This window comes from Opisthocomus hoazin, chromosome 3, assembly GCF_030867145.1.
Source record: "Opisthocomus hoazin isolate bOpiHoa1 chromosome 3, bOpiHoa1.hap1, whole genome shotgun sequence".
NCBI classification, from domain to species: Eukaryota; Metazoa; Chordata; class Aves; order Opisthocomiformes; family Opisthocomidae; genus Opisthocomus; species Opisthocomus hoazin.
The window spans coordinates 24641305-24662145 of NC_134416.1; the positions used below are offsets into that span (position 1 = coordinate 24641305).

General features: G+C 39.1%; 1 protein-coding gene across 2 annotated transcripts in view; it reads left to right on the plus strand.

The window, feature by feature from the left end:
- The window catches only part of AZIN1 (antizyme inhibitor 1), a 26645-nt gene extending 5827 nt beyond the window's left edge, over window positions 1-20818 (plus strand). Inside the window, exons 2-12 of one of the 2 annotated variants that reach the window (XM_075415765.1) lie at window positions 58-195; window positions 7789-7986; window positions 10087-10260; window positions 10551-10723; window positions 14192-14326; window positions 15969-16050; window positions 17136-17210; window positions 18305-18467; window positions 19040-19158; window positions 19326-19540; window positions 20150-20818. In XM_075415765.1, the coding sequence (XP_075271880.1) occupies window positions 7885-7986; window positions 10087-10260; window positions 10551-10723; window positions 14192-14326; window positions 15969-16050; window positions 17136-17210; window positions 18305-18467; window positions 19040-19158; window positions 19326-19540; window positions 20150-20261 (1350 nt within the window). In that variant the 5' untranslated portion in view covers window positions 58-195; window positions 7789-7884 and the 3' untranslated portion in view covers window positions 20262-20818. Of the gene's footprint in view, window positions 1-57; window positions 196-7788; window positions 7987-8939; window positions 9080-10086; window positions 10261-10550; window positions 10724-14191; window positions 14327-15968; window positions 16051-17135; window positions 17211-18304; window positions 18468-19039; window positions 19159-19325; window positions 19541-20149 lie in introns of those variants that run through there. The other variant, XM_075415766.1, reaches the window with a different exon arrangement.
- The last annotated feature ends 23 nt before the right edge of the window (window positions 20819-20841 follow it).

Here is a 20841-nt window from a genome sequence, read left to right on the forward strand (position 1 = left end):
AAGCTTTTGTTTTGTTCTGGCTATGAAGTTTATTTTTGTATGCATTTTCTCCCACAGGGCAAAATCTCTGATCAAGTTTACAACTATCCAGAGGGCTTAGGAGAAGTGCTTTATAGAGAACAGTTCGACTTCAACGCTGAGCCACCTTGGGAACCTAGCTGATGATAGTAGGGTTCCATCTCCTAACTTGTCCATGTAAGTATCTTCCTTCTCTCTGCATCTATATGCAGGAGGATAAGCACTTCCAGAGACACAAACAGCATGGCTTTTCGACAAGCAAGATAACTGTCTTGACAAATTGTACTCACCTAATACTTTTCTCAGAGTTACCTGATGAATTTCTGAGGGATTTAAACATGTGTGAGTAAACTTGGTAAATAGATTCTTTTCTGAATTAGTGCTTTTGGCTGCAGAAATCCTAAAATGTTCTAAATCCAGTGTCTCAATGGTAATTCTGAAGTCGTGAATTGGCACTGTATGACTGTTAATATCAAATCATGATTTGATGAGTACTGTGTGATTTCTTAGGGTATTTTATACTGAACTAGTTAAAATTTGCTATTGTAAACAGTAGCTAATGCTGATCATGAAGGGTGTGCCTTCCCAAATGCCTGTCTCCATTATTTGCTAATTAGTATCCACTTCCACAAATAGTTGTAGTTGAGTTACAGTAGAATGTGGAATTCTGTGTCAGATGGAAACCATGTACTGATTATAAATGCCTTTACAATTTTAACAGGCAAATAGTTATCAAAGGAAAACAAAACCTATGATAACCTAAAATGAATGTGCATAGCTGCTGTTAAGGACCACAGAAAATTTGGGAATGTGTGTGGTTATCCTGTTAACATAAAACAGTAGCTTTATGTGGTTTTCACAGTAGCTTTAAATGCATTTGTGATATCTGAGTTAAGCTGATTTTATACAGTGTTACTTTTCTCCTGTCTAGCTGAAGGCATTTTTGTTTGGCTTAGTACTGTAAATTATGTAATGCTTCTTAATGCAAACTTGAGAATGAGAGTAGTAAGTGCATCGAACAGCCAGGTGCTTTTTAAAGACCACGAAGAGTCCAAATGCCAGTTTTGTTAGCATGTCCCGAATAAGGTACTTAATGTAGATGACCCGTTCTTTGATAATACTGCAATAAGGAAGGCACAGGGTGAGCTTGGTTTGTCATGATTTTTGGCTTTATCTCGAGAGATTAGGTTCTCTTTGTTTTTTTTGAAACTTGCTGAATTAACTGCATATATCTGCTTCTGTGTAGACTGCTCTATTCAAGTGAATACAGTTAATGCTGAAAATTCTCTGAATATCACTGTTATAGGTGTCACGTGATCTTTTTAGCAGGAAAAGATCCGAGAATTTTCTCTTGTTCAGTTTCTGAGTTTTGGCTCGCTCTTGTATGTAGGTAGAGCTCTTGAGTGACATTTTGCACTTCAACAGGAATAAAGTAGTAAAAAGACAGCAAAGGCAGAAGAATTGTTAGGAGGAGGGAGTGAATGAAGTTGAAAATCTTAAGGTACTATAAATGCATTTAAATTTCTGAAACTGCTGTGAAGAAATTTTGGCTTTGACCAAAGTGTTTGGTTTTTTTTCTTTGAGAAGGTTGTTCTGGTGTCTTCATGGACTCTTCTTTCTCAAACTGGTAGACTGGTGTGCTGTGGCAAATAGTGCAAAGTATAGCTTGTCCTAGAGTGCAAATGCCACCTGATTTCCTGTCTTTGTAGCTGAATGTTCAGATGATCTGTATGTTTGTTTTGAGCTTGGATCTATTGTGTGTTCAGTAATAATAAAGTGTACACAAATGTAAGTAGTTCAGTATTGAATGTAGTGGTGACATGGGTAGCAGTAGTCTGCAGGTGTTTGCTGGTAGATCTGTGCCTGTTCTGGTGTGCTGAAGCATGAGTAATGGCCTCAAACATGGCTAAGATGTAAGTTAGCCAGTTAATGGGTAGTTTGAATCCTGCTCGACTTGCAAAGTGATTTAATGAGAAAAAGGTCAGTTGGGCTTTTAAATATAACTATTAATATTATGTTCCAGTGGAACTCAGTCTTCTGTCTGAAGGTGTGCTTACATTCCTATGAAACTTGCTTCGTTTTTATAATTATCTTCCTCCCACTTTTGTCCTTGTGTTACACCGGCTAAGGAAGAACTTGGGATTTAGTTCTGTCTTGCTCTTCAAGGTCTGACTTCTGAGCAGTCTGGCAACTGTGGCCTGAAGTCTTGCTCCTTTTAAGGTCTGTTCTATTTATTTCCAGATCTGGTTGATCGGAAATGGAGGGAATTAGCGATGGAAATCTGATCTGTTAACGAGCCCTGTCTATGCCAAGTGGAAGCATAGTTATCTGAACTGGCTAGCCTTTAAAGCTCTTGGCTTTGTCTAAATGGGGCTGGATGGCCATCAGAGAACGGGAGGGCTGTGAGTTTAGAGGGCTAGGGGGCAGTGGGGAGGCAAATACTGATGTTGACTAAGAAAGTGAGAGGATGGGATAGGGAAGTAACTGATTGAACTGTCAGGAAGGAAAGTGCTGGTATGGTACTACAAAAGTGTATGTGCACTGACAAGACTGCAATTTTTGTAAGCTTTGCTAACTTAATAGCTTTGAATAATATATTCAGTCTTCAAGAAAACAGAAGGAGGTTCTTGAAAGCATGGTTCCTATAGAAGGTGTCAGATGGGTGTTATTTTTTCAGTATGTGTACTGCCTTTGCTTGCTTTAGCAGAGATTCTCTTGTTACATTGCACGTTTAACTGCGTGGAATACGCCTGAGGGAATGCAACTAACCTCAGCTGTACAGGTACTCTGCTGTGACCCTCGGCGGATTTGTACTGGGAGGCAACTTGGGTAATGCACAATGTCCACTGCCGTTGTGAGCAGTGACACCTGCTTCAACACTTCCACCAGCTGGTTGGTTGCCGCGTGCAGTTAATCGAATGATAAGTATATAAGCTGGTGAAACAGCATCTTGGGATATTTTTTTTGAAAGATACTCCCATTATAAATAGGCGTTTCCTGCACTGCAAACAGAGGACTTGTCTTTCTGCTTTTCTAGTATACCTGTTCTGTACTTAGTTGCCAATGTTAGTGACAAAATGCTCTACTTTTTTGATCTGCTACCCCTGAAGGACCAGTATTGTAAGGAATGTGTGATGAATGTATTTTACCTCTTTGTGATTTTGCCATCAGCATAATTGTTAATCTCATAAATATTTATTTGGCTTAAGACATGTAGTTGAAGGGCATTATTGGGAGTCTGATCAGTTTGCAGAGACTTTGTTCTGTGCAGAGGAAGTTTTTAATGAAAGAACCAACGTTCTTTAAGCCAAAAAATATGTAGTTCTGACAACATAAAGAAAAAAAAATTGGGAATTTGTTTGTTATGGATGCTTGCATATGACAAGCGTGTGTTTGGTTAGTCACTTTTCAGAGCATTTTAATTTTCTTCTATTCCAGATGTCAGCACTAATTGCAGTGTTTAAATATGTAAACTTTTATCTTAAAGTTCTTCATCTGGGAAGTCATTGTGTTAAACCCTAAAGAGCCTGAGGATGTAATACTTACTTCAAAGAAAGCAATTGCATGCCTATGTAGAAGTCTCATACTACTTGACAGCTTTTGTTTGCCCTAAAATATATGTCCTGGAGCATTGTGCAGACTAACATTTCAGGTGGTAAAATGGGTGGTGTTACCATACGAAATCTGTCAAATCATGACTTGCAGCAAGTCAGCACTTCCAGCAGGGACGGAACTCCGTGCTGTAATGATTTCTGACTCATCTTACAGACACAGAAGTCTTAAACCATCCTCTTGATTTCCTTCTGTGTGTATGCTTTTGGTCTTTCATGAATTCTGTCACTGATTCTCCTCCCCCCTCAGGAGGGGGGCCAGTCAGAACAGAGTAAGGTTATAGCACAATCCCAAATCCCGCTGCAGGTATTAACCCCTTAAAGAAACTTTTCTCAGGTGTGCACTGTTTTGTGATGGTGCTGTAGCAGTGCTGGTAGTATGTCACTAGTAATACAAGATGCTGTTGTGTTAAGTTTGTACTAGCATGGATTCCTTTTTGTCCCTGTTGCTTGAGCATAAGATGCTTTTGGACGAACAAGCCACAAAACACAACAGTCTGTTTTAGGAAGTGACCTTCATCGAAGCTATCAGAAAGCTCTGCCTGATTAATCCTTGCTGGTGTTCAAAGTTGATATGGTCAGTTGAGTAAAACACACAAATCCTTACCTTTTATGGAGCAACCCACTCATCTGAAGCAGAATTATTTCTGCTCTCAAACACAGATTTTTCTTAAAGTCTTAGACTTAAGTCTTTACTTTGACTTACTCCACTAACTTACCAGAAAAGTGTTCTTTTTGTTGCTGCTGTTTTCGGGGAGTTAGTGGTAAAAAGGCCTCCCCCCCATGCTTTATTTAAACCAGTTCTCCACTTCCTCCCCACAGGATCTCCCCAAAAATAAAAGGGCATATTTTGGAGGAAAGTATTCTTCTCCACCATCTTTCTCTGAAACCTACAGAAACTGCAGTCATTAACTATGAAAAAACCTTTCTTTTAAGAGTACTACAAAATTAGCTTAAATCTACTTCCATGTAACTCAGATGAACACCAAAGACTCTAAGAAAAAAGCTAGCTGTTGTTTAGACAGAGTTTTTGTATTTGAAATATGGGACCCAAGCGATTACCTGGGGGGAGGGGGTGTGTGTGTTCGAGTCTAAAAATCCATTCGGTGCCTTGAGGGCTTCCACTGGGTGTACCGAGATCTCTCAGCAGGGCAGGTTGGAGGTGAGCGTTCATTCAGTGGAAGGGACTCTTGACCATCTGCATGCTTTGGAGTGTAGAAAGTGGCTTGTAGTTTAAAAAAAAAAAACAAAAACAAACCCACCCACACCAGAACTTTAAAATGTAGCTAAGTGTAGTACCCTTGTATATACAATAAATCCTGCAAAGCTTTAGTTTTGCCTCCAGGCTTTTTACCAGGTTTGTGCAATATGTCGGTGAATTGTGAGCTTGTGATCAGAAACACAGAATTTGTCCAACTTGAATAAGCAATAAAAGGAAGCTCAGATGTGAGGCTTCTGCCAGCCCAGTCGCTTCTCGTGTGCGTTCAGTTGCAGGTACTTGCAGTATTTACTGGTCGGATGTGAGTGGGGAGGGGGAAGGAGGAACTGGAATCATGGAAGCTTTTCCTGTACAGCTAGTGTCAAGGCTGTCACTGAGTTTTGTTGAACTTTTCTGAAGTCCTAGAACAGATTAGCTGTGTCCTGGAAGATGTTACAGATTTGGATGAAGCATAAAACATATTTGTCCTTTGTGTCACAAAAGGATTAAAAAACACTTGTGGTTTTTGAGTGGTTAATAAATCTGCTATGTTTGAATAATCTGCTGAAATTGGAAATCATTTTGCTATTGCATGTGTTCAGCATGGTTGTTTACTTATTCCTCTCTTTGGGTGTTATTTTTCTTGCAAGAAGACAACAGAAGAGCTATGATTGTAGAAGTAGTTTAATGTGTTTATTACACAACCAGCAAGTTCCTGAGGATACATAAAGTACTTTAAAACTTAGGTAAACATTAGGGCATTTAAGTCATAGTATAAAGAAATTAAGCTAAAAGAATTCATCTCTGCTGTTAGCTTTTCTCTTCTTTTGATCTTCACTTTTTGAATACTCCAGAACCATATCAAATTTTCGGTGAAGTGCTGATCCTAGCTTTTCTTTCCAGGAAAAAAAAAAATCAAACCTTTTTGGTACTCTGCTCCTGGAAATCACGGATGTTTTATGGAGGTGAACGTGTTGAGGACTTTGTGCTAATCAGCTAGCAAATCAAGATTCTGATGAAGTTCCTGTTCAGAGGGTGACAGTAGCTAAATAAACATGACTGTGGTGTTCACATTTGTTTCACTGATTCTAAGTCAGACTTAATTCACAAGCTTGTCTCTTTGGTGTTAATTTTTAAGGAGTTTTAGCTGTTACTCACAAACTTAAAGGTGACTGAAGACATTTTTCCTGGTTATTACAGTGTCTACCACAATTGTAATTTACTTGATTATCACATTGATGTAAAGATTTATCTTGCTCTTTAATGATCGTTTTGGATCTTCAGAATTCACTTCAGTAAGCATGAGACTCACTGTACGTGTGAGACAAGTATGTTCTTACCCAGCGTACTTGTCTGTATCATTCAGCTTCTGAATATAACTGAAAATTGTTGCTGCCACTGAGTTAAATTCACCTGGCAGTAAATGCTTCTCTTGAGAAACATAGGTGGCATGCTTGAGTTACGCAGAAAGCACACACAACTCTGCTGGCTCTTTTCCCTATTATTGGGTGTAGGGATGAGCAGGAGCAACTGCTGCTTTTTTGTCTTGGTATTAGCTTGAGCAAAAGTAACTTTGTTCATATTACTAACAATGTTAACCAAACTTATGTTGTAAATAGGGAGGTGGTGGAAGAAACATGATCTTGGCTTTTAGTCTTAGTGAAGCATTTTTACCTTCAGCTGTAATGTTTCTGGTTTCTATCAACACTTTTAACTAGGAAAGCCATGTTGTCATTTTAAGGCCAAATACAGGTGGCTTTAGAAGACAACCATCATTTTTTAGAAAGACTATGCAGCTTCTGTTGAGAAATCTAAAAAAAGTCTTGGGTGTTCATGTAAGGATGGAATCTAGTTAGCTAGCTGGCTGGCTTTAATCAGTCTTGTGTTAGTCATAAAGATGACAGCTGAAACAAAAAAAGTCGGGTCAGTCAGTTGCTATAAAGTCATAAGTAATAAATTGGTTTTAAACAAGACCTAAAACTCTATTAGAGTGCAAACTGCAAATTGTTGTGTTCATCAAGTAAGGCTGATGAAGGTATATAATCAGCTGTTAGTAGTTCTCTGCTGTCTACAAATTTTTTACACTTGAGTTTCTGACTATTTAATCCATATTCGAAGACTGTGTATTTAACAATATTTTCTGTCTTGGGACCTTGTTGATTCAGGTTGTCTTTTGGAAAACATTGCTTATAAATTGCATTTAATTTGCAGTGAAGGTTTGAGGATAAACAAGATACAAATCAAGCTGGGCTAGAACTGTTAATTTTTTTTAATACCAGTTACACTTACTGAGATTAACTGTCATTTTTAAAACTACTTCTAGCTAGTGGCTTCAAGTGTTGTAGGTAATTTTATGAACAAAGCAACAAAATAGATGTCTAGTAAATACAAGGTGTGAAGGCAATGGTTATAAACTAGCATCTAAACAAAACCCAATGTGTCGACACAAATATGTTAATCTAACGAATATCAGTGCTAACACTTAATAAACTACAAGTTTTCTTTAATAAATTCAGAAATGTATTAGTCTTCCAGTTGCATACTTGAACACTAATGTCACTTAAGAGGCTGTACTTAAGATAGCTGAGCTGAGGTGCGTGTACAAGTATGCCACACTTGTGGTATTTTCATAGTTTGCATAAGCTCAACACAGATCAGTGTTCACACAGTCTGGGGTGCTTCTCAAGAACAGCCTTGCATAAGTGGTTTCTTACTTATCTTTAAGTTAGCATCAGATTTAATGTACACAGCTGCTGTTTTTTTTTTTTCTTGGCTTCAGCAGAATTGCCCTGTCCTCATCCCTGGCAAATGGAGGGTGGACAGAGCGAAAAATACTTGATTTTTTGTAGAGTGCGTGTTACTGTTTGTAATATATCAGATGTAGAAAGCTCTCTAATGTTTAAATAGTGGCATAGGATGCTTTGTGCCTCTCTTCCCATTGATTTATGTTTCTTTGTACAGTTTGTTGCATAATTTAAGGACCCGGATATAAGGCTTGGAAGCCCATCCCTTGTGTTTCTTGGTTTATGACTGTCGGCTTTGTGGAATACGGCTGAGATGAAAGGATTTCTTGAGGATGCAAATTACTCCATTGGCCTGTTGGATGAAGGAGCAACTCTTGCAGATGTTATTGACAACTGTATTTATGAACATACTCATGTAAGTTTCATAAGTTTTCCAAATTTTCTGGTTTAGTTCTCTGAGTCTTCAAACTAAGTCAAGGTACTTAGCACTGATGAGCTGACAGCAACAGAGGAACAGTTGGCTAAAGCTTGCCTTATAAAGTAGTTTCCTGTTCTAATTCTGTTTTTGCTGTTTGTTTGCCTGGGGCTGAATTCTGTTGGGGGAATTTGGGCAACAATTGTTACCTCCCTCAGTGTGGCTAGCAGGAAAGTAGTCTTGCTGGCATAATGAAATGCAGGTTCCCATCTCATGGTTTGAGGAGATCTTATTATCAATGGGGTTTAGACCAGGAACCTGAAATTGGGCAAGTGGATATCACTGAGTTACAAGCATTTTTTTGCTGTTTCCCTAAAAATATGCTAAAGTTAGACAACTGTGTATGCTGAGCCAGTTTAAAGCCATGTTTAAAATTTCTGCGGTCAGTCGTGGTTGTATGGTTATACACCTTTCCGTTACCCTTCTCTCCATTGGAAACACGGGTACGAGCCTATTGTGAGGTGCTACCTTTTCTTCTTTTGAGATAATAAACTGGTCTAAAAGCTATTGAGGTTGAGCAATCTACTGGAAAGAAACTTAAATAATTGTGTGTACAATAATAGTTTTATTGAATAAGGCTTCACTCACTTCTTAGGAGGCAGAATGATGTTGTAGCCTTTGTTTCAGAGACAAGGTTGTAGAAAGAAAGAGCTTTAAAAAAGACAGGTGAAGTTTCATTAAGCAAATCCTGTGTCCTTAATATGCCATACCAGAGTTGTTTACTTTTCCCTTGGTTTATCAGAACTCATGTTCAAATGCAAGTGCTCAACTATAGTACAGCAAATAGCTAAATACCCATGGCCTTCTGAACTCAGGTGTAGGATTCCCAAATCCTGATTCCTAATATTCTTTTTCTGTCTAGCAAATAAATAGGTAAACTACTGGCAACATGTCATGTCTCCAACCACTGGCTGGCTCACAGAGGATAGCTGCCTCCTGCTGCTTTCATTTACTTCTTTAGCTCAAGGGGTAGAGGCCTGTGCCATGGATCTAAAGCTCCAGATCCCATTCCTGCTGGTGACCCGTACAGGGGGTCAGTATGCTTCCACCCGATGGAATTTCTATTTGTGTTTTTTAAACAGAAATAAAGACATTGTATACAATAAGCCACAGCATAGTTTCATATCTGCGAAAGTCAAATGCTAGAGTTAAGTTTGATGTACAGTCTTAATTCAGATTGGTCATATATTTTGTGGTGGTCTTTAATTGATATACAGTAGGCCATGTATTTACAGGAATTTTACTGAGTGCTCACTATAAACAAATACACAATGATCTGTTTGGGTTTTGATCCAGTACATCCACATCATGACTTGATACTGAGAGAGGCTATGGTAACAGATGCACAAGGGCGGGGAAGGGGAGGGGGGGGCGGCTGTTAAAAGTTTCCGGAAAACTGTCTGTGCATTTTCTTAAAGATTATGTACTGGACAGTGCAACCTTAATACACTGAGTTTAGTTCTTAAAATTCTTGTGAACTTTGTGCTTCACAAGATGTGGAGAAGTCTCAAATTTTACTTCCTGAATTTAAATACTATCAAACAAATTTTCAGTAAAATGAGCTATTAGCTAGGTGTTAAAATAATGGTAGTATATTACATTTTGTTCCTTATATAATAAGCTGTGAATTATGTTGAGACTGTAGAAGCTTTCGTCCCAGTGGATTTTCTTTCTCCAACAAGTTGCACACTTCTGAAAATAAAAAGTTGGAAGAGATTTGTAACCTATTCTGTATTTTTAGATAAAATCAGCATTTGGCATTTAAGTAGTATCTTTTGTTCAGGAATCCCAGAATATTGTCTAAATAGCATTCATAAAATCTCTGGAGTGGTAGGTATTCCCTTTGATTTTTTTAAACTAGATCAGATTGCTAGGTGAAAGTAAAAACAAGAGGATTGGTCAAAGTCAAACCTAAAAGTTAATAGCAGGATGAAAAAAGTACATAATTCTTTAAGACTTTGTTTCATGGGTTGTTTATGCTTTGACAGCGAACCCACAATTTCAGACATTTTATTTTCCTATTTTTCCTTTTTTTTTTAGGCTGAAAAAAGAGCATTTTATGTTGGTGATCTTGGAAAGCTTGTAAAGAAGAACATACAATGGCGGAACGTGATGGCACCAATAAAACCGTTTTATCCTGTAAGATGCAATTCTACTCCAGGTGTACTCGAAATTCTGGGAACCCTTGGCGTTGGATTCGCATGTTCCAGTAAAGTAAGTTTCTTGTTTTCTGTGTATCTGTATGCCTTATTTTCTTCTATCTGTCTGCTGTTTTAAAATCGGCTTTCTGGTGTTAAGTGCCATGGTTATAAATAATATGATTTAAATTGTGAACTCCTATGTAACTGACTGTTGAAAATCTGTATTTCTACCCTAGGCACAGTGGCTAGTTTTTGCTTTAGTGTATTTGACTATTTTGTACACTACTGGAGTACATGTAATAAAAATTTATTAAAGACTGCGCACTAGATTATGTCAAACTCTGGTATGCTCCTGTTTTTCAGTCTGAAATGGCATTGGTACAAGACCTGGGCATTTCTCCTGAAAACATTATATATACAAATCCTTGCAAGCAAGCTTCTCAGATAAAGTATGCAGCGAAAACTGGGATAAACATCATGACTTGTGACAGTGATATTGAGCTGAAGAAAATTGCACGTAACCATCCAAACGCTAAGTAAGTGTCAAAATTATGGTTTTGGTGTTTATGTGGTGGAAATCTTAATTTTGCCTGTGTTCTGGGTTGTTCAGGTTTCAAGCAAGGTACATGACTACTTTAATACAATTCACTTGTATCTATTTTTCTCTTCCCTTTGTCTCTTTTGAAGGTAGCTTTCTTGCAACTCTTTCCTTACTGGGTCTTGGCTTCCTCAGCCGTTGTTTCAGGAGAAATCTTACATTTTGATTTCGTAGGGTAATCTTCGTGTAAAGGTTTCAGTGATTAAACTTCAGAAGTCTGGCACTTCATCATCTGCAAGTACATCTTTCTACTGCTCTGTTGTGGCTTCAGTACGTTATTTCAGGGTGTTTTGTTTGGATATTAGTGGCTTCAGCTAAAGTCAGGGCTGAGACTATCTGCCCAGGAGCCATGTGCGTTGGGTCCCATCTAGGGTCTGGGCATGCTCTGCAGGTCTGTTTAATATGCCTGCAGGTATTTCCCCACTATTAAAACAGTGAGACGTTTTGACTCCAGTTTCTATTTTTAGTCACTTCAGTATTGGCCCAGAAGCTTTTTGTAGAGAAGTGATCAAAGCTGATGTTCTGGTTCTTAAATACGAGAATTTTATTGCTGCCAATGTATTGTGGTCTCTTTTGAACTGACAGGTGCTCGCGTCATTAAGCATCACGTCCCTTGCGTATGAATACTTTGGCTGTGGGCCATACCTTTAAGAAATCTGGAGTCAGACTAAAGGAAATTTTACAGTGCTTTCCAGTGATTAGTGAGGTATAGCTTCCCACAAATGTCATCGGAGCACATTGAGAAACTGAATTCCTGACATCCTTGACAAGGCCCTTGGTTCTTAGACAGTCCTTATGAAAGTGTCATGTCTTCTCCCAAAACTATGGCCGTAGTTGCAGAACTGGGCAGATTCTACCAAGTTCAGTATCTGGAGACTCTGCTCATCCTACCTGGTTATTCTTTCTCTTTTTTTAGACTGCCTCAAGAGTTAATATTGCTGTTGCTAGTGCCTACACTTCATCCTCATGGAAGCCTGTCAGTGCTTTGCATGCTGGAGAGCCTTAGCAATGCTAAAGCTGCCTCTTATGTCATTAGTGTTTTACCAGTTTATTGGTGGTAGTTTTAGTGCTTTGTTAGTTTTTGTATTGATTTCCTTGAGTTTAACAGCTGCTTCTAGATGATGTTGTCTATGGTAACATCCACAGCAAGAGAAGTTAGGATGCAGATTTTTGTTGAGCCAGAGAAACTGTAAAGCGAGGAGGCAGAATGAAGGAGTCTAATGAGCTAGAGAAAAACAACATAAACTCTTTAGTACTTTTCAAGGATCTCATAATCTAATATTTGAAAAAGTTCCTGTTTACCAAGGACAAGAAACTTGGTTTCAACAAAAGAACTGTGATTTTTCTGTCTAAATTTTCTAGAAACCTGATCATCAACTCTCTTGCTGGGTAGAGATTTGTTTGGTTGTTTTATTAAAATTATCCCATTCAGGTCATTAAAACTTTGATGCTGAAGTGACAACTATGAGTTTCCTTCTTTCTCTTCCTTGGTGTAGTTTCAGAAACTCAAACCCTTTATATAGCCTTGTTCTTCCTATGTGTAGTTGTTACAGCTAGGTTGTCATCTTGTAGATGAAGCTAGCTATGCTTTGGCTGAGGAAATCCTACTTAAAAAACTGTAATTCTCCTTCTCATTTTCTGAAATTCTTGTAACTTTCTGCACTGAACTCAGTAACGGGTAGGTCTCTTTTTATAATTGATGTTTCTGCCTTTGGAAGTCTTAGTAACTTGAATGACTGCAAATTTTTTAAGAAAGAGGAGAGATGTCAAAGGAGTTCTTACTCTTACACTTTATACCTTTGGATTTTTCCAGGCAAAGTTTAACTGCTAAGGTTGCTGGTCTCCCAGGTTAATGTTATGAGTATCAGTGCTTCCTTAAAAATAAACAAAAAACCCCAAACACACACATCATCCTCTAGCTCTGCTCTGACTGGCTGAAACCCAGGAGGAAGAATCCTACTAGATTTCTAGAAACTGGAATTACACTTCGGTGGTTTGCCCTAGAAATACATCTTGACTGACTTATAATGCTGTCATAAAAATTATCAATAAACTTTAACATTGATGTCTTTAAGAAATGATTTTGTCTGATCTTTAAGTGAAGTTATAAACCGTAGTATTATGAATTTGAAAATTTTTCACATAATAGTTTAACTGTTGACAATTTTTTTTATCTAGCACTTTTTCCAAATGCTGTACAGAATATTGTTTGACTACAGATTTTTTGAACAGAACTGTCTGTGCTAGTGGAGGAGCAGGAGATGAGAGGCTAGTCAGTTTCTCAAGATCAAGTGTTGTAAATTAAAATTAACAAGAATTGCTGGGCAACTTGTGTGAGAACTTAAGATTTTTTTTTTTTACTCTTTACAAAAAGCATTTTAAACACGAGACATTTGGAAAGGGCTTTTAGAAGTCACAGTAGCTATTAGCCACTACAAAATACATGTTGGCCTAGGGTAAGTTTTGCTTGTTGTGTGTCTTGAACTATTTCACTTCAGGTGCAGAACTTCTACCACTTGTATATGCTCTCCATCTTGGTTAACTGTAACGTGCTCTGTGTAGTCTGTATACGTGTCATGACGCAACTTCCATTTAATTTACCACATGGCGAATTAATTGATCTTTATTGTGACAGAGGCAAGGATTGGCTTTATCAGCGGACAGCACTTTGGATTTGTGAGAGGTTTTGGTGTCAACATGCCTTTGTTGCTCAAGCGTTGCTTTAATGTAGAAAACTGTCAACACTGGCACTGCAGTTTGCCACACCTACCCAGGACAGGGCTTTGACCGGGGAGAGCAAAAAGCTGCTTTGCTGCATAAGACTGAAAGAGGTGGCACTTGTTGCCTCTGTGCTCCGCAGGTGCCCTGGAAGAAGGGGTGGGGAATGGACTGACACGCCCAGTCCATGTATGTGCTCAGCCAGGAGGAGAGGCGGAAGGCTGTGGCCATGGTGTGCCCTCAGTGTGTCAGCCTGGTGTTCTCCAGATGCCGAGTTTAGCTAAGTCTGATACATGGTTGACTGAAGGGGAATCTCCCCACTCTCCTCCTGGCTAGAAAGGAGTACAGAGATGGGAAAAGCATATTACAGTCTTAATGGTTTTATGGGGAAGTATACTTTATTAGAAGGTAACATTCTCTTTTATTACAGCACTCAGCAGACTCTTGCTGCTACAAAAGAGTCTTAGTTGCTGCATTTCGAAATCCCTTGTCCTTGTTGGCTCCATGTTTTAGCCCCTAATTGCTAGTTTTTTCTCTGTACAGGATTGTTTTTATTAGGTTCACTTGACTCATCCGTCGATGGAGCTGGAGTACTGACAACATAATCAACACACTTCTGACAGTCTTCAGGCCTCACATGTGCTGATGATGTAAACCAACTGCCCCAATCATCTTCCCCTTCTCTTAGGCTCTTACTGCACATTGCCACAGAAGACATTAGTGCTGATGAGGAGATGAATATGAAGTTTGGCACTACCCTGAAGAACTGTAGGCACCTCATGGAATGTGCTAAGGAGTTGGGAGTCCAAATAGTTGGTGTCAAGTGAGTAACTTCATTGTTCTCTGCTGGCTGAGCAGATTCTTGTATGATGTACTCAAGATGTAGAATACAAAAGAATTTTCTTTCCCCCTCAGCACTACTTTACAGGGGTTAAAAAAAAAACCCAAACACACCAAACTTTTGGATGGTGAGTTTTTGCTTGGAAGCAAAGCGCTAATATACAAGCAAAAACCAGTATGAAACAAAGTAACTGTGACAGACATCAAAGCAATCTGAAATTGGGTGTCAGAAATCCTTCTGTCAGCATAAAAGCGAAGTTTAGAAGACTCTCACATTTTCTAGCTGTACTCTTGAACTTCTGTGGGATCTTGATTTGTATTTTTCTAGCAATAAATGGCATGACAGATAAGTGCTAATATAGCATGGAATTGTTTGGACAGGCTTTGAACAAGATGAGCATGGGGTTGGATTTTCTAAGTTAGGTCCTGTGTCACTGCTTGATCATATCAAGACAAAATACTCAGGTAAGTTTTTTGACTTGCAGATGGCAGGAACGAATCCCTGTGTTCTGAGAGCTTTCAAATTATCTGTGGTATTTTATTTGAAGTTTGACACAATTTACTACATGGAGGAAAAATGCATACACAAGTCTTTGTTCTGCCTGCCTTCAGCTACTAATGCATCACATGCTCATGAATGTTTTAAGAAAGCAACCAAACAAGTAAAAGAGGGTGGATCATCGCGACAGTAAAAAAGTATTAAAAATGGAAGCCAGATTGTGAGCATTTAAACCACAGTTGTTTTGATATAAACCTGTTTGAAACTGATGTTAAAGCACAAATGTACTATAATCATTACAAATGACAAATGTATTTAAAAATCAGATGATACTACTGAGAAAATGTACCTTTTAGATAATGTCTAAACTAACCTTAACAAAAATCACATGGCTTTTGTGCATTTTCTTTATTAAAAAAAAGAATTCTAAAAATCCACATGTGGATTCATGGAAGTAATTTGAAAAACTGACTCTTGCCTCAAAATGGCATTCCTTAGAGGAGTAGGCTTGGAGTAGAGCGCCTCGTGGCTCACATGGGGCTGTGTATGATCTGTCCAGAACCATCAGACCATACTTGTCTTTAGGAAGCCCCTGGGACTGTTGGTGCTTGTTTTACACCTCGGTTACTGCCAGTACTTAAACCTTTTGTATGAGGAACCAGAAGGGGATATTCAGGAGCTTGTGGGAGGCATCAGTACTTCTCTGCTTCTGATGGCCTGCTCACCAGCCCGTGTGGCCTTGCTGTGAAACTAGGGCCTGGCCTGGGGTGAAGAGGTGGCAGCTGGTCGCACCTCTCACTGGCACCCTCTGAAGAACACATTTTAACCACTTTGATAGAGAAGACTGAAAGGTTCAGTAAATCTGCTGTTATTTCTTATAGATGAGAATATTGTAGGACATTCTTAGCATTAAGAGCAAGACAGGCCTCAAGTACAAATCCAGTGGAACAGAAAGCAATCTTCTAAGCTTATTCTTTGCACAGTTACTGTATTACCATGCACGCTTGTCTTGAGCCGCTTGGGAATGAGCTGCTTCCACTGCTGGTTTAGATGGTGAAACAGTTTGCTTGGTCTGAAAGCTGCACAGTTCAGTGCATCGCATTAACTGTGTGTTTCTTTCTTTCAGATTTCATGTTTCAGGCTCTTGCAAGGAACTGCAAACGTACATTCATGCTATATCTGATGCTCGGTGTGTGTTTGACATGGCTGTAAGTAGATACACACACACACATATATGCAGTTGCTACAGTAGAGGATCCATTCTGTTACAAAACATTTCAATGTAGGAAGTTGAACTTTGAGTAAGGGACTAAATACTTAATTGTGAAACGTGTGGCAGAGGTAAAACAAACTTTATAATTCTAATGGTGGACAAAGGTTAATGAGTACTGTCCCACTGACAGACACTAGCCTTGTATGCTATTTTGAAATAAAAAATTAGTTTCCCGCTTTTTGCAAAGGCTATTTGAAAATCAAATCTCAGTCCTGAAAATACACAGTTGATTCTTTTAAACTATATTAAAATATTAAGCATTTTTATGCTGGCATTTATTGTGACATAACCACTAATTTGGTGCATGTGATCTCGGAGATTAATAACTAAGCATCATAAGAAATAAAGGTGACATTGCAGGGGAGGGATGTCCAAATTTGGACAAAGATAAATGAATTTGTTCGATGCTTCAGATGACTCTTGTGAGTCTTGCATGTTCTATGTGTATTTCTCATTGCAAAATTCAAAAATCCCTTCTCTGAACATCTGTCTTCCTGTAAGTGAGAAGCCTATGAACTGAATGGAGAAGACTGCAAGTCTTCTTACTGTTATTACTGCAGCTAGCGCATTAGCTGTGACTGGTAGCACATAGAGGGCAACAGAACTGAAGTTCTTGCTGATCTTTGTGTGGACTCATTGTAGCAGTCTTGCCACGTAAGCATTATGCAAAAGACTTGCACTATACTTATTTGTAAATTCCTAAAACTTTCTTTTATCAGAATGCAGCCCTGGTTCAGCAAATGTTGTCGGAATATGACAAATGCCACAAGATAGGAGTTGATGTTGCTGTGGGACTGGAGAATTGTGTAACCAGCCTCTAGTGACATGCCAATGCTATTACTGCTAGGTTTTATGGAGCTGTACAAGCTTCTACAATGGTGTTACTCCATCACTAAACGTACTCTGCTAAATATGCTCAAAAGTATAAGTACATAGAAAACAACCACAGTAAGGAGCAACAAAAAATATTTTTACAGTTACAGTTGTCCATGTACTTACTTCCTGCCTATGCATTTTCAGGAAGAATTTGGCTTTAAGATGAACATGTTGGATATCGGTGGGGGCTTCACTGGTTCAGAACTTCAGCTGGAAGAGGTATGCGATGTATTGCGCATTGAAACTCTTAATTTTGATTTAGGAAGTTAAAGTGTTTAACCTTCAAGCTGCAACTGACATTGATAGCTGAAACCTATTCTAAATTCCATGTTAAGTGTAATTCGTCAGATCTAAATAATTTGGTTTTTTATTCTTTATCATGGATAGTCTAATCAGTCCTTGGAGGAGATAATTATTTCTTTTTAATCCTGTTCATATTGGGTGAATGCTGACTTCAGCATGTCACAGATTCAATTACTGTCCTAAGCCACCTGAACAGCAGTACTTAAGTGGTTTTAGCCGATGACTGTTGTTGTCCAAGTGGTTAATTTGTTGTGTGGTTTGGGTCAGGGTTGCTTAGCGTGCGTTGGATCATAAACCATACTGGTACTGTGTGAAAGTTTCTGGTGCTTTGCTGTGGAACTGAAGAGTAAAGGTCTTGCTTTATCTTTGCATTAGGCAGCCCTTGATCTGGCTTAAAATGGGATCTTTAGTATGCAGTGGCACATCAAACAGAATAACCTGTTTACGCTGTTACGTGGTCTTTAAGACAAACTCCTTGAATGTAGGATGGTGAAGGTGATTCAGTGAAAAGTTACTAACAGCAGTCAGGGCTTTTCTTTCTTAGTTCTGTTACGTGTCCAAAACACTTGACAATCTTCTAATATCTGGCTTAAGATTTGAGCATCAGTATTCAATAGTTCATTCTGTTTCTAATACAACAGTATTCAGAACTGATTCCAAATAGGCCCTTTCCTTGTTTGTTTTTCTGGATGCATTAATAATTTTACATTATCTGTTGTGCTGGCCAAACTTTGAAATTCCTTGTGCGGTCTGGAGTGTACCACTGCTTGAACTTTGGTTGGGAGGAGGGGCTGTGTGGTACTCAAGCTTTGCTGTTCAGCAGAGGGACCCGTTTTCTGAAACGCTTCTGTAAGTGTTGGACCTCTGGGAAGGGCACTTGTCAGGGGACAGAGGAACAGAGGAAGCTTTTGGTGTGCTTACTAGAACTGTTGCTGACTGAAAGTGTGTGTGTGTCTGATGTGCACATAAGCTGAGTTCCATTGGTTTTGATTCTGTATTCAATTTGCTAGGTTAATCACGTCATCAGGCCATTGCTGGATGTCTACTTTCCCAAGGAAACTGGTGTTAATGTGATTGCGGAGCCGGGATGTTACTATGTTTCATCTGCATTTACACTAGCAGTTAACATCATCGCAAAGAAAACTGTCGAGTGTGATAAACTTCCTTCTGGAGGTAAGGGTCATATTTACTGATTCATAACATCTAAAAATCAGAGATAACTGCCTGTGTTTAGTCAGGACAGACTAGTTTGTCTCAGCATATATTTTAATACATTCCCTTTATGCTTGCACTGTCATCCACCTTCTGGGTTCTGACCATGTTACCTGTCCATCTTGCTTGCTTTGTTACATTTAGGTGGCACCTCTTGGTTCCTTACTAGGTTTGGCTTCTCAATGGTTAAACCTTTATCGGGCACCTGACAGAAGGTGTGTTAGATGGCTCTGTATTAGAAGAATGTAGAAAAATGTAATCGTAGAGCAAGCTGCTTCTCTGCTAAAGTAGAAATAGGATTTACATGCTTAAGAGTGATTATTACTGAAAGTATTAATTTAATTAAGCCTCATGCTTAATGTTACAACTGAATTTATAATCTGGTCTCATACAGATTGCTCTGCTCGTAATTCTCCCATTCCAGTATATATGGAACCCCCCCTGTCAGGAGAAAGCACTGACTTAAGTTAGATTGCAGAAGGACTCCTTATGACAAAAAAATGCATGCAAGACAACTTCTTTTTTACTTCCAGTGGAGCAAACCAGGAATGATGATGAACCAGTATTCACATATTACATAAATGATGGTGTTTACGGTTCTTTTGCAAGTAAATTGTCTGAGAAACTGAATACTATCCCAGAGGTTCACAAGGTGAGTCCTTTTATGTTCTTCAGAGATAGTCTTTATTATCCTTATTTTTTAAATATATTAAATACTTTGTATGTATATAATTATTTATAAAATTATCCTTATGTGTATTTGAAGATTTTCTTATTCAATAAACTGAAGCCTGAATTACCTGGATCATTTCCATACAGAAATACAAGGAAGATGAGCCTCTGTTTGCAAGCAGCCTTTGGGGTCCATCCTGTGATGAGCTCGATCAAATTGTGGAAAACTGTCTTCTGCCTGAGCTGAGCGTTGGAGATTGGCTGATCTTTGATAATATGGGTTCTGGTACCTTAGGTGAACAGTCTACCTTTAACGACTATCAGAGGCCACTGATTTACTACATGATGTCTTTCAGTGACTGGTAAGGAAGCCCCTGTTGATAGTGGCAAGACTGTTTTCACTTCAAGAGCGTACACTTACAGCCAAATGTAAATAGTATGTGATGGCAAATATGGGAAGATGCAACTGAGTGCAAGACTGCCTTTTGTGGGTGTGGGTTTTTTTATTACTGTCTGACTTAACAACTAAACTGAGAGCTGTGACAAAATGCCCACTTTGCTGTAAGGCTGACAAAGGAAAGCAAAATACCTAATGTCGACAGCGAGTTTAGCGGCAGTTGTAAAGCCTTTTACTGTTTGACATCGGCCTTTGAGCTTTCCTGATGCCAGCAGCTGCAGCATGCGTGCTGCATCGCACTGCAGCTGCGGGCAGGGAGGGCGGTGGCGCTGCTGTGGTGGCGGTGGGAGCAGGGAAGCCCGTTCTGGCACGGAGGCAGCCAGGGCCCTGCGCTTCTGCTGGCAGAGCCGCAGCCTTGCGGTGCCTGCACAGCACGTTCTGCCTTCCACCGAGACTGAGGTTAACCTGTCCGGGGGCAGCGGGCAGCAGCTGCTGTCCATATTCAAGGCTGGTTTCTGATGTTGAACTGTACCTGAAAACTCCTTACAACGACTCTGCTCCTTTTCTGCTGCAGGGATGAGATGCAAGACGCTGGAATAGCTGCAGACACATTGATGAAGAACTTCTTCTTTGTGCCTTCTTGCATTCAGCTGAGCCCAGAAGACCGCTTTTCCACTGCAGCTTAAACAGGCATTAACGCTTCATTTAGACCTGCAGTTGCAAGTCTGTAGTTTGTCTGGTCAACATTCCAGTGTGGAAGAAATGGAACAATCTTGAACTCAATTCATTCTCTTCAAAACTTGAAAAAATAGTAATAGCTAATGGGGACCAGGCAAAACAAGCTACAGCTACAATTCACTGGGGGGTGGGAGGGTTAGATAATGGCATCCAAATTTCAAAATCAAGTTCATTCAACCCCTGAGCGTTTAAATATGCAACAAAATGGATGACTTAGTGGAGATGGAAACCCATCACTTGGGTTCTTCAACAGTTTACATACAAGTACACAGTTTTTATACTAAGGATTCCTGTTAGAAAAGTCTTGTAAAGTTATTGTCTTTCGCCCAGATATATCAAATGTCAGTGGGAGACCAGTGTGACTTCATTAGACGTTTAGTGTATTTAGAATGTGTAAATTTGTGCTTTGAACTGTAGTTTAATAAATGTAAAATTGCATCATAGTATTTGTTGTATTTGACCCTTGATGTATCCCTTGTATGACTGCAATAAAACTTTGTGTAGATTTTACTGTTTTTCAGGCTAACT